Here is a 13,328-nt window from a genome sequence, read left to right on the forward strand (position 1 = left end):
TTCTAAGTAGGGTCTCATTCACACATTCTAACCATTCTTTCCGCGGTCTACCTCTGGGCACGTTGCCATTTACTTTACCTTGATACACTTGTTTCGTTAGCCATTCATTTGGCATTCTCTCAACATGTCCGAACCATCTTAATTAAATATTTTTAAAAAACCGCCAGTCTTTGCGTTCTTTAAAATTGTATAGACAAAAACATATTTTTAAACAGTTTCTTAATTGAATAACTTTAAAAAAATCATTACGAAATTGAAATTTTTTAAAGAACTTCCAGTTTTTGTCTTCTTTGCAATTATATAAATAAATTCATATTTCTAAAAAGACTCCTAACTTAAAAACTTAGAAAATTATTCAAAAATTTATTAACAAATTTGTAAATATTAAAGCTGAAAACAACACAGAAGCGAATTTACTCAAAAAGAAACCTTAAAAATAATGAACCCTACAAAAATAAATAAATTACCAAGCAAAAATTTCCGAATTGAAAAATGTGAGCGCACCTAGGAAGAAGGCTTGCATTGATCGAGATTAAAAAATGTCATTCATTTGAATACCTGTTTTATCCGTTCGTCTCCTAAACTATCGGGGAAATCGATATAAGAAAATATCAATCCCCTTCAATGAACCTCGAAAAATTTCACAGAACAGTACCGAATGGAATTCAAAAATACGAAAATCCGTAGTCAGGATCAATAAAAGCAAAACCTAAAAGTGTTTAATTGATATAAATAAATAATAGTATTTCTTGTGAAGTAACGTACTTATCGTTTATTAAATGTCCATATACTAAATTAATTTTCCATGTAGTATTATCAATTATTTTTGTTTTTATCTTGACTTTCACCTGATTATTAATTTATTATTAATATTACTTCATGTGTATATATTTTTCACCTTTCACTTTATTCATAACTCACATACATTTAGAAAGTATATTATGCTTATGTATTTTTCTATTTATTTAAAAATATCAAAGATCTTATCGTTAAGATTCACGAAAATTAAAACGTCTAAACTTATGTTCCAGAAAAAAGGAATTAAATTATTTTTAAACCGATATTTTCTTAAGGTACCAGCAGGAATTAAATTTATTGGAAATATTTCGTACATTTTAGAATTCGGAACAATGTCATCAAGATTTATTCTGAAGGTACTAGAGGGAATTAAATAAATTAAAAATAAATTCCACTTCACGGCCACTAAAAACAATTCAATATATGCTTACATATTTCCTGGAAGAAATGGAAGGAATTAATTAAATTTAAAATGTATCCTACTTTACGAGATTAAGAACAATTAATTCCGGATATTATTTTAAGGAACTAGAATGAATTAAATCAATGTACATTTTGTCCTGTTTGGGAACACAAAATAATTCAGAGAGTCGATTCAACCGCTATGTGGGAACTGCAGGGAATTAAATTTTTGAAAAATGTATACTCTCTTGCGGATTAGAGGTCGGTGGAAGAATCAGGTTTTAAATAGGATAGGAAAATGTTCATGTTTACGCTGGAATCGGAATTTCACAATTCTTTTCAATTCAAGCCTTCTTACTATGCACCGGGGACGCGTTTACGAAAAAGCTTATTTATTTTTGCTTAGTTCATTGTTCTAAGGGTTTCTTTTCCAGTCAATTCGCTTCTATAATAAAATGTTAACGCCCAATTTGAGAGTTTTTACTTTTTACAAATTTTATAAATTATTTAGTTATTTTCTTATTCTTAAAGGTTTTTGATTAGGAGTATTTTAACAAAATATTGTTTATTTATTCAATTGCAAATAATACAAAGAGCGGGGGCGTTTTCAAAATTTGTAGATACTTTTCCCGCATTTCACTAGCGTGAAGTTGCACATCGTTATTGACAGATGACAGTTCATGAGGTATTTTCACTTCAACCATCAGATAATTTCACTACGTTAAATGCTGAGGGGGAAACGATAGATCAAAATCATTCAATTCGGTCTATTTTTTCCCTATTTTCCTAATCTTCGTAAAAACTAATTTTTTCTAAATAGCTGTATTTGAAAAATAGTTTTTCTTTTCTAATAACTATTCAATGACATAATAAAATGATGGTAATTACTATTCATTACGAAGTTATTACAAAAATTAAGTTTTGCCCTATGCGTTTGGTACATTGCTTTCCCATTCAGATTTCAATGAAATGAAGTTAGCTGAAGTGAAAATACCTAATTGGCAGAAACTAGCTGATCGCAATATCGACGCCATTATTCAAATAAAAATATATAAGCAGGAGCTACATAAAATTAATGACTTTTAAACAATAAGGACAGAAAAATAAACAATTTTATTTCTTTTAAAGTATAAAAAGCTTTTTGTTTCACATTTTTGAAGAAAGTGATTATGTTCGCGTTATATTTTACGATTTTACGTTTTTACGCTACAGTTTAGATTTATAGATTTAATAAAGGAACCAATTTTCATTTGGTTTTTGTTTACTTCATAATAAAATTAGCACTTATCATTTAGCTATTCTCTGCATCTAAAGTTTATTTCAAAACTGATAAACATTTTTTTGAATTGTACATTTTCGCGCTTAACAGGTTGCACTTGACAGTCAGTTCTACCAATACCGAAAACTTCGATTTTCCCTCTACTCAACATATTCAACCAATCAATCAGATTCAAAATATATACTTAACTCATAAAATTTTATGAATTAAAATAGAGCAAAAAAGTACTTTAAAGGCCATAATCAATTTTGTTAGCCAAATCTCTAAAATGACATGAAGAGAATCTCAAGGTTGGCAAACCTGTTGAGCAGTCACCCCACTGCTATCGCCTGCACAACCCGGTTTTCAAGAAGTCGTCTTCATAGTTTATCGCAGTTTATCGACGGCTCATAATCAGGTCGTCGATCCTGCCGTGAATATTTTTTCTGTATATAATGCACGAGAAAAAACAGTTGCTAATATTGGCAAAAATGTGCAGGTGCCTGGACGTGGCAGCCGGTGAAATGTGATAAAATGGGTGCGTGTACATCGGGCCAGGTTATTCCGATGAGTGGAGATGAAGATTAGGCTTATTTTGTTCGGAAGTTCGCGAACCGGTGAAAACCGAAACTAGCTGCAACAGTTCCTGAAGAATTGAGGAAAACCCGGTCAAGTTTTGCCGGGAGGGCATTTCGATGGGTATTTTTTGATGTGATGGGAGTGCCTGCGAGGGGAGCTTTGGCGGCGTTCGTGGCCCTAACCGCGTTCGCCGTTTATCTCAACAGCTTGAGCTGTGGTTTCGTCTTTGACGATATTTCTGCGATCAAGGATAATCGAGATCTGAGGCCTCATACCCCTGTGAAAAATGTCTTTTATAACGATTTCTGGGGCACGCCAATGCATAAGGTGAGCTAGCATGTCAACCATAATCCATGTCAACTCTGGCGCCATTGCCGCGCGTGCTGCACGGCGCCTAAGGCTATTTGGCATCCGTATTGATCCGAGTATTTTGTCGACCCTGTACCTGTCCTGATTCGTCCGTTACCTTCTGATTCATTTCCTTTAATTTGCGATGACAGACCCAAATTCGGAGATTTTATCTGAAATGGGTTATTTTATGAACGTTTGAGGGGTCTAGTTTTTCAAGGACATTCACATTTTTACTGATATCGTCAGATGAAAACTGACTGATCCCGAGATATATGTCGAGGAATTGAATTTTTTGTTTTTATATTTCATTGTTAAAAATTTTGATGTTCACAAGTTGCCTGCTGCACAGTAGGGTGGCCAAATTATTGTGTTTCGAGTTTTCATGCAAATAGACTCTAAATTTGTTTGAATCCACACCGAAAATGCATCTTTTTGTTTAAAAAATAGATATTTTCCACAAATCCCCATGAAGTTTAACACGTATTTACCATAAGAAAAAAATACGTCTTTGTACAGTTTATTCAGAATCGTCAGTATTGTTGAATCGAATTAAAACTCATCATTTCTCTTCACACGAATGATCAATTAATTTTTAAATATCAACCCTATACGTCTATATTATAGGGTCCCAAATAAACCCCATACGCGAAAAATTGGATTTCCCAATTTTTTAGAATTTTGATTTTTTTAATTAATACAAATGGTTGCTGATACAGAAAATACAACTTCACACCGTTAATTAGATTTTTGCAATTTTCGCTTAAAATAGAGCCAGAAAGATGCAGTTTTTTCTAAGTTTTTCCACTTTTTTCTTTTTTTAAATTAAAGTGAAGGAATAATAAATGCAATTTAACAAACATAATTATTTAAAAAATTGATGAGATATTATTTTTAATTATATTCTCATTGACTAATGCTGTAGAAAGTCGCAGGTGGTCTGAAATATTTAACTTTTTGTCAACTTAGAGCGAGGAAATAATTATTTCAATGTAAAAAAAATGTCAATTATCATTTTTAATTATATTCACCTTTAATAATGCTAGAAAGTCGCTGTTTTAAAAAAATATTCAACTTTTTGTTCGCTTTTTACATGTCAGGTAATAATGCAAATCAAGAAAATTTATATTTAATATGATCTATATAGAAAGTTCGAAGAATATTTCAAATATGTATTTTTAAGATTTGCTCCCTATGGTACCCTATGTACAGCCCATAATCGAACTTCAAAAAATTTACAATAGCTTCTAAACTTCAGCTATTTTGAGGAAAAATAACAAAAACCAGGAAATTTCCCAGACGTTTTCAAAGTCTCTACAAAATTTCAAAAGAATTTCAAAGGATTTGAAATATTTTAGAAAATTTTAAAAGATTCCCAGACATTTTTTAATTATTACAATATTTTGAAGGGATTTCAAATACTTTCAAGGGCTTTCCAAGGATTTTAATATTTCAATGAATTTCAAAGAATTTATTTGGAATTTGCATTGACTTCTTAGTAATTTATCCTGAATTCTTATAAATTCTTTTGAATTATTCTAAATTCAGTCAATTTTACTTAATTCAGTGGATTCAGTCTTTTAAATTCGTCTCAAAATCGTAGAAATTTCATCAAATTCTTTCGAATGCCCTTTTAGTTTTTTTAAACTCATTTAAAACTTACTGAATTTTATGAATTTTTACATATTTTGAAATTTTATTCAATTTACTTCGTTTTTCTTCTGACATTTAGCTTGATTTTTCATGAATTTCATCGAAGTCTTCTCATTTTCCTTAAATTTCTCTAAATTCCCTCGAATATTACTGAAATAAATGGATTTCTATGATTAAAAAAAATGTCCAACCCATTAGAATTCATTTGAATTCAGCTTTAATTGTTTTTTAGTCATTAGTAACTTCTTTGATTAGAAATTAGTAGGATTTTAATCATTTGAAGAGATTAAAATTTTTTGTTTGGAATTCTCACTGAATTCTTTTAAATTCTTTGGAATTTTCTTGATTTTTTTTAATTTTCTTAATTTTTTTCTAACTTCACTCAATTTTATTTTATTTCTTGGATTTAAATGTTACTGAATTCGATAAAATATTTTCATATTTTTAAATTGCTTTAAATTCATTTGATTTTTTTTAATTCACCTTGGATTCTTATGAATTTCATCGAATTCTTCTCGCTTTCTTTAAATTCCTCTTAATTCATTTCAATTTTATAGAAATAAATCGATTTTGTGTTATTAATTTTTTTTCTTGTAATCAGTTTGAATTATTTCGAATTTAATTTGAATTGTCTTGAAGTCTTATGAATTGATCCTGAATTTGTTACCCTTTCAGCGCAAAAAATACCCTATTTATGCGACTTTGGTGTCTATATTTTATCCCATAGGGACTATGAGTTATAAATAATAAAAAATCGTTCAAACAATTATTTGAAATAAATTAAATTTATTATTGCTTTGACACCTTTTTTTCATAGATTTTTTTGGCTTTTTTTTTTAATTTTCGTTCAAAATAACGTACACCTCAAAAATATTGACCGATGTGGGCGTAAAAATTTTGAAAAAAGCTGATAAAATATTTCAAACTATTCAAGCTTGATGTTTTTATTTAGTTTTTATTTTTCTAAATAAATAAACAAATATGACGAAAAAAATGGCAATTTTTTATGTTTTGACGTTCCCGGTGTTAGTCAATAATAGGAAAATTATTTGTTGAAAGTATTTTTTCTAGAATTTTCAACAATGTCAAGTTTTAAACAGTTTTATTGCAAGAAATTTGGATGGAAACAAAATTATTATGGAAAAAATTTCTCTTCAGATTATTCTTGCGAATAATATGTATAAACAGATCTAATAAACAAATACATAATTCAATCATTTGCCACGGAAAAATTCGTTTTTTTCGATGTCAGTCCTTTGCATTGGAAACTTTATAATAATTTTAACAAGATTTATAACTAGTTGATAAATAGTATGATTTTTTAAAACAATTTTAATAAATAAATGCATTATTCGGACATGTGTTTACAGATAGATTAGTGAAACAGAAAAAAAAACCAGAAATTAAGTAATTTTTATAAAAATACCACTAATTAAATTTCGAAATTAAAATCTAACATAAAAAGCAATTTCATTTAATCAGAAAGTTCCTATTCAGAAAAGATTAAAATCTGAACTTTATTTAAACAGGAACAATCACACAAATCATATAGACCACTCTGCGTTCTCACGTTCCGTTGGAATTACCTGATCCATCAACTTGATCCAATGGGGTATCATCTGCTTAACGTGATCCTTCATGTCGGCGTATGCCTCTTATATTTCAGGTTTGAATTTTAACGACCACATCTCAAAATCCAATAAGCTCCTCAGAAAATTAAATTAAATGAAACATAAATTTACAGAACGTGCTTGATGTTTCTATCAGACCTAGCGAGTTTTGTATCCGCTATGTTATTCGCAGTACATCCCATACACACTGAGGCTGTGAGTAAAATTTCTAAAAATTTCTAAAAGAATTTCTAAAAGATTTTTCTAAAAGATCTTTAGAAATCTAAAAGATTTTCTTATCCTTGAATTTTACAAATTTCTGCACAGGTGACGGGCGTCGTTGGAAGAGCAGAGACACTGTCATCTTTGTTTTACCTCGCAGCTCTCATTACATATACTAAATGTTCCAAAAGTAAAAGATCTACAGGTGAGATTAACATAATTTCTCATTGAAAATCACAAATTAAAGTTTAAATTATTTTTGAAAATATATTTTACTTTCAGGCTGGCAGTCCTTGTTATTGTCAATGTTTTTCGTTTTCATTGCAATGCTGTGTAAGGAGCAGGGAATAACAGCAACCGCAGTCTGTGTTCTCTATGAAATTTTTGTCGTACAAAGGGTAATTCAAAATTCTTTTTGGAAGCATCCATTAATTACGTAAGGTTTTCTGAGGATGAAAATATTCATAATCCTTTGGAATCCTGTGAATTATTTTTAAAATGTTTTATATCCCTTGAAATTTTTTCAATCATGTGACAGTTCTTTATAGAAGCTTTCTATAAAGCACTTTAAAACCTTAAGAAAAAAGTGTAAATCCCTTAAAATCCTTGCAAAATTTCTCGAAATCTTTTTAAATCACTTCGAAATTTCGTTAAAATAGCCTGATATCCTTCAAATTTCATGAAAATACTTTGGCATCACATGAAATTCTTTGAAATCCCGTGACTTATTTTAAAATGTCTTCAAAAGTCCATGAACCACGCTTTAAAATTAATTTTAATTTTTAAAATCCGTCTGAATCATGCACAATATTATGAAATCTCTTGCAATATTTTTAAATTCTTTTAAAAGTTATTAAAATGCATCGAAATAAAATTTGGTAGAAAAAAAATCTATCAATTTTGCTTTTAGCCGCTTTTTAAATCATTAGTTATATTGTTTTTTTTTTCAATTATCATATTATTCAGTTTAGAATGCGTAATTCGAAAATCTTTCACTTAAAAAATTTTATATTTCAGATTTTATTTTTTGAGCGTACATTTTGATTTAAAAAATTTTAAAGTGCAGTTTGAAAGACTTGAACAATTCTAAATTAGAAGCTTTTGCAATAAAAATTTTTTAATAAAAAACATTTGTGGTTGATTAACGATAAATATAAATTAATTTAGGATTTTTCAAATTAAACCTTCAGTCTAAAATGTTCCATCTTTAAACCATTCAATTTAAAAACATGTTAATTTAAAAAAAGAGACCAATTATCTAATATTTAGAAATATGTGACTGTACATTTAAAATCAGTAATTATAAATTAAATATTCAAAACTAAACAAAAAAAAATTAACTCTGAACTTTACAATTTTAATTGTTCAGTTTAAATATATATAATTTTCAAGTAATATTGTTGAATTTTTATATATAAAGAACAATTGAACACCTATTATTATTAGAAAAAATGTTAAATTATTGTAAAATCTAAAATGATTTCAAATCATTTAAATCCGGCTATTCGTACATAAATTTCTGCACAAATAGCCCACGGCCTAATTTAAAATGAAATCTCGAACAGAATATAGATTTCTGTAGATTTCGAATACAATATTTAGAAGATTTTCAAGAATTGAGAAAGGCTTTTAAAGAAAAAAAAACGTTTTCTTAACATTCCTATAGGAAATTTAAAAGATTTGTTATTCTGAAAAATTAATTTTAAGAGAATATTTAAAAAGATTTACAAAATTATGAAAAATGAACGTGGAAGATTTTTTATGAAAATTCAATTATTCTGGCAGGGTTTTTTTTAATTGTAGGAAAAATAATTATCATATTAAAAAAGTTCTGAAACAATTTCGAAAACAATTTAAGATTCAAACAAATTTGATTTTTAAACTATTTAAAATTAAAATAAGTTAACTTTTAAGTTAAGAAGTGTTTAGTTTATAAAAAATGTAATCGTTCAATTTTGAACAATTTTTAATTCATTCATTGATTATTCAGTTTATCTCTAAAAAATGGAGATTCTCTTTGAAATTGTACTTGATACTCTAAAATATTTTTAAATCGTTTGAAATCCGTGAAAAGACAGTGAATTTATTTTTTAACCGGGAATTTGACAAATTTTGGAAGAAAAATCTGTCCACGTTCGATTTTAACAGTTTTAAAAATAATTAGTTGATTTTTTATCATTTACTTAATAAAAATAATGAGAAATTAAAAGTGTTTGAAGTCGGAAATTTTGGATAAAAGAAATGTTTACTTGTTCAGCTTTAAATGTATATTATTTATTTGAAAAATTTAACTGTACTTGAAGTATCAAAAAATGAAAAATAATTGATTTGTTAATACAATTTTAAACTCTTTCAAAATTTAAGAATTTCCGTAATTCAGCGTTAAAAATTAATCTGGTTCAATTAAAAAGCCTTAGTCGAATTTTTATGTATAAATAAAAATTGAACACTTATTAATTGTAGAACAATTATAGTATTTTTTAGAGTATGTTTTCCGTTAAAATTCAGCTATTCGTACTGAGATTCCGATGCAAATATCCACGGCCAAATATAAAACAAAATGTAGATTTTCGCAGATTTTGAACAAAAAATTCATAAGCTTTGAAGAATTGTGAAAAACTTCAAAAGCATGAAAAAAGTTGTAAAAAAACGTTTAATAGTAATTTTAAATTTGAAAAAGTCTGAAGCAATATGTATATTTTTCAAGATTGAAATTAAATTTTGAAGCTTTTTAATGATACCTCATTTATTTATAATAAAAATAATTCAACTTCTAATGTGAAAATTGTTCAGTTTAAAAAATGTACTTGTTCAAGTTTTAATATTTCTAACTCGAAATTGGTTAAAATAATATATTTTTTAAATTTTCAAATTCATTGATTAATTTTTCAATATTGAGCATTGAAAATGATTTATATTTTTGGAACTGGATCTGTATCTTTGAACCCTACAATTTATAAGTTAAAAAATTATACTTTTTTCAGTTTAAATGCATTTAATTAAAAATGTTTCTACTGTAAACTGTTAGTGCTTTTCATTTTACAGGTGTAAGTTATGAAGCATTTGAATACACCCATTTTTTTTAAAGAACTTCTGAAATGCAGTATTTAATGCTTAAAAATTAACAGCTCCATCCTGAATTCCTTGGAATCTTTTGAAATTACTGGAAATATATAAAATCTTTTGAAAACCTTCGTGATATTATGAAATCCCTTCAAATTTTTGAAATGCCATTAAAATCCACTGGCTTGTTTCAAAATCCGTGAAAACGCTGCAGTATCTCTTGAAATCCTTAAAAATCGTTTAAAATATAACTTCTTTTTAAATGTTAAAGAAAATTGTAATCGGCAGAAATCATTTTTAATTCCTTAAAATTCCGTTGAAATTGCTAAAACTCCTTGAAGTTTCTTAAAACCTGGTAAAATTCCTGGAAAAATTGAGATTCTCTCTGAAATTATACTAAGTGGGTAATTTCTTGAAAATCTGAAATATTTTTAAATCATTTGACATCCGTCAAATCTCTCGCAATCCATTTTAATCATTTGAAAACCCCTAAAACCCTAAAAATTGGCTGAAAACTCTTTAAACCTGGAAATCTCGTTGAATTTTTCACGAGAACCTTGAATTAATTTATTTTTTCTTTGAAAACAGTTATTTCATTGAAATGCGGAAAGTAATTTAAATCTTTAGTCTATTATGAAAGAAACATCTCGTTTAGAAGATATCTTGCTACTGAGAAATGTTTTATTTATTAATATATATCTTTTACTCAATACAGAATAAATGAAGGGATTTCTAGGCATTTTTTGTAGACTTTACCAATTATTTTATATATTGCAATGGACAGACTTTAATATTGTGAATAATTCTATAAGTTTTTTATTTTGTCTCCGCTTATGTAGAATGTTAAAGCTAAAATATATATTTTTTGTGATATTCAACTTATAAAATTATTAGTTGAAAATTTCGATGTTCATTACGTTTCAGAATTGGAATGAACGAACTTTTTAAAGGATTTCACCACTTAGTTTTTGAGTGTGCATCAGATTACAAACGATTACTAAAGATGATAAAAGATTTTTAAATATTTGAAAGATTAACAAAATATTTTGACGGATTTTGAATATTTTAAAAAGATTTTACGAATTTCAATGATTTAAAAAAAGGCATGTACACTAGATTTCGAATATTTTACAAAAATTTTAAAGGGTTTCAGAGAATTGAAAAGATTTCACTAAGATTTTAAATAATTCAATGATTTCAGTGTATACGAAATATTTCACAAACCAAAATTGAAGAAAAATTACCACAAGCATTTCAAAATAATTAACAAAGATTTTAATCATTTCCCCGAGATTTCGATTATTCCATAAAGATTTCAAGGATTTGAAAACAAATAAAGAATTCCAAAAAGGGTACTGATTTCAAGCTAATTCGAAAAATTTCACTAATATTTCAATGATTTCAAACGAACACAAAAGATTTCCCAAGCAACGATTAAAGAAAGATTTCATACAAATTTAAAAAGATTTCAAGGATTTCAAATGTTTTACAAAAACCTAAGAACGTTTCACATACATATTGCAAAAAATTAAGAATTTCTTTATTTATGGTTCTGTTTCATTGAAAAATGGTTGGCTAATAAAAAATTAATTGGCACATTTTTAACACCTAATTCAATCGGGTATTTCATTATTTGATTTAAACAAAAAGGACATCTGGAAAAACTTCAGGGTGACCGCTGGATTGGAAAATCGGGAAACGACCGGGAATTTTTTCAGAATAAAATTTTAATTTCTAAGCTTACATTTTTAATTTAAAGAATTTGTAATTGCTTTCTTAAAGACTTGAACAAATAAAAAATAAAAAGCCTTTGATGTTGAAAATTTCGTAGAAAAAACATTTTTATTTGATAAATAAATTTTTCATTAATTTATCTGTACTTTAAGTAGTAAAAAGTGAGCAAAAACGATTTGACAAAATGATTTTAAACCAGTTCAAAATTTGAGAATTTTCAGGTTTTAACGTTAAAACTTGAACGGTTTCAATTTGAAAGTCTTAGTTATTAAACAAATGTGAAGGTGCGACTGAAAGTTTATAAACTATTTTCAACTTAAAAATAACTTCTTAATAATACATTCTTAATTAAAGGATTTTATTAAATTTAAAATATTTTTTAAGTCTAAAATATTCAACTTTTAACCCATTCAATCAGAAATTTTTAATGAAAAAAATATTAATTATTGAATATTTAGCAATATTTGAATTTTTATTTAAGACAAGTAAATTGAAACCAAATATTTAAAAGTAAAGAATCTTTAACTGAATTGTTTGACATAGAAAACTTAGAATCGTTAAAATTTCGAAAAGCCTTTAAACTTTGAACGTTACAATTTTAATTGTTGTATTTGAAAAGTGACATTTTTTAATTTTGATGTATAATTTACAAATAATCATTTGTAGTAAAAATTTGAGTAATTTCAAGCGATATTTAGGAGTTTTAAAAAGATAAAAAATTATTATGCAAATTTGAGAAAGTTTTCTTAAAATTTTCTAGAATCTTTTTTAAAAATTTTGTTTAAATCTTTGAAAAACTTTTTAAATATTCTCCTTAAATTAATTTTTCAAAATGAAGAGTTATTTATAATTTTCATATGAATCTTAAGAAAATGTTTTGATTTTTTTGAAGCCTTTAACAATTCTTGAAAAGAATCTAATTTTTTGTTTGAAATCTGCGAAAATCTACATTTTTTTTATATTAGACTATCATTTCATGATTTACATTAAGTTTGAATCTTTTGAAAACTATTACAAATCTCTTAAAATTACTCAAATTTCGCCTACAAATAATAAATGTTCAATTTTTATTTATACATCCAAATTGTAAAGAAATTTTCTAAAATTTTCAGAATTTTCTGAAAATTGTAGAAAAAATTCAATTAATTTTGACAGATATTTAGAAGTTCTGAAAAAATTTACAAAATAATTTTAAATTTAAAACCAATTTAAAACAACTTCTAGATTTCTCAAAATGTTGAAATAAAATTTTGAAGCTTTCCAGGGACGTTTAAACTATTTAAGAAGAAAATAATTGAATTTCTAATTTAAGAAGTGTTCAGGTAAAAATATTTTTCACCATTTGATGTTCCTAGCTTAAAATTCCTTAAAATTATATAATTTTGAAAATTTTAAAGTTCATTGATTGATTTTTTTAATTTAGAGCATTGAAAATAATAACGTGGATTTATATATTCTTTGTATTGAAAAATGTTGTTACGTTCAATTTTATACGCGCAAATTATTGAGCATTTGAATACAAAATTTTAAAATTAAGGGCATGTGACACAGCTAAATATCTATATTACCGACCTCACTTTTTCGGTTCACTGAATGTTTTTTTGAACCTAAGAACTTTTTTTGTAAATAAAATATCGAGCTGAAACTTTGGGAAATGTATT

At 26.7% G+C, this 13,328-nt stretch overlaps 1 protein-coding gene across 1 annotated transcript in view; it reads left to right on the forward strand.

The window, feature by feature from the left end:
- The first annotated feature begins 2,822 nt into the window (after nt 1–2,822).
- Nucleotides 2,823–13,328, forward strand: part of LOC117172826 (protein O-mannosyl-transferase Tmtc3-like) — a 29,366-nt gene continuing 18,860 nt past the window's right edge. Inside the window, exons 1-5 of the mRNA XM_033361070.1 lie at nt 2,823–3,364; nt 6,568–6,704; nt 6,783–6,864; nt 6,976–7,075; nt 7,153–7,268. Coding sequence (XP_033216961.1) covers nt 3,173–3,364; nt 6,568–6,704; nt 6,783–6,864; nt 6,976–7,075; nt 7,153–7,268 — 627 coding nt within the window. The 5' untranslated portion in view covers nt 2,823–3,172. The remainder of the gene's footprint in view (nt 3,365–6,567; nt 6,705–6,782; nt 6,865–6,975; nt 7,076–7,152; nt 7,269–13,328) is intronic.

This window comes from Belonocnema kinseyi, chromosome 5 (genome assembly GCF_010883055.1).
Source record: "Belonocnema kinseyi isolate 2016_QV_RU_SX_M_011 chromosome 5, B_treatae_v1, whole genome shotgun sequence".
NCBI lineage: Eukaryota > Metazoa > Arthropoda > Insecta > Hymenoptera > Cynipidae > Belonocnema > Belonocnema kinseyi.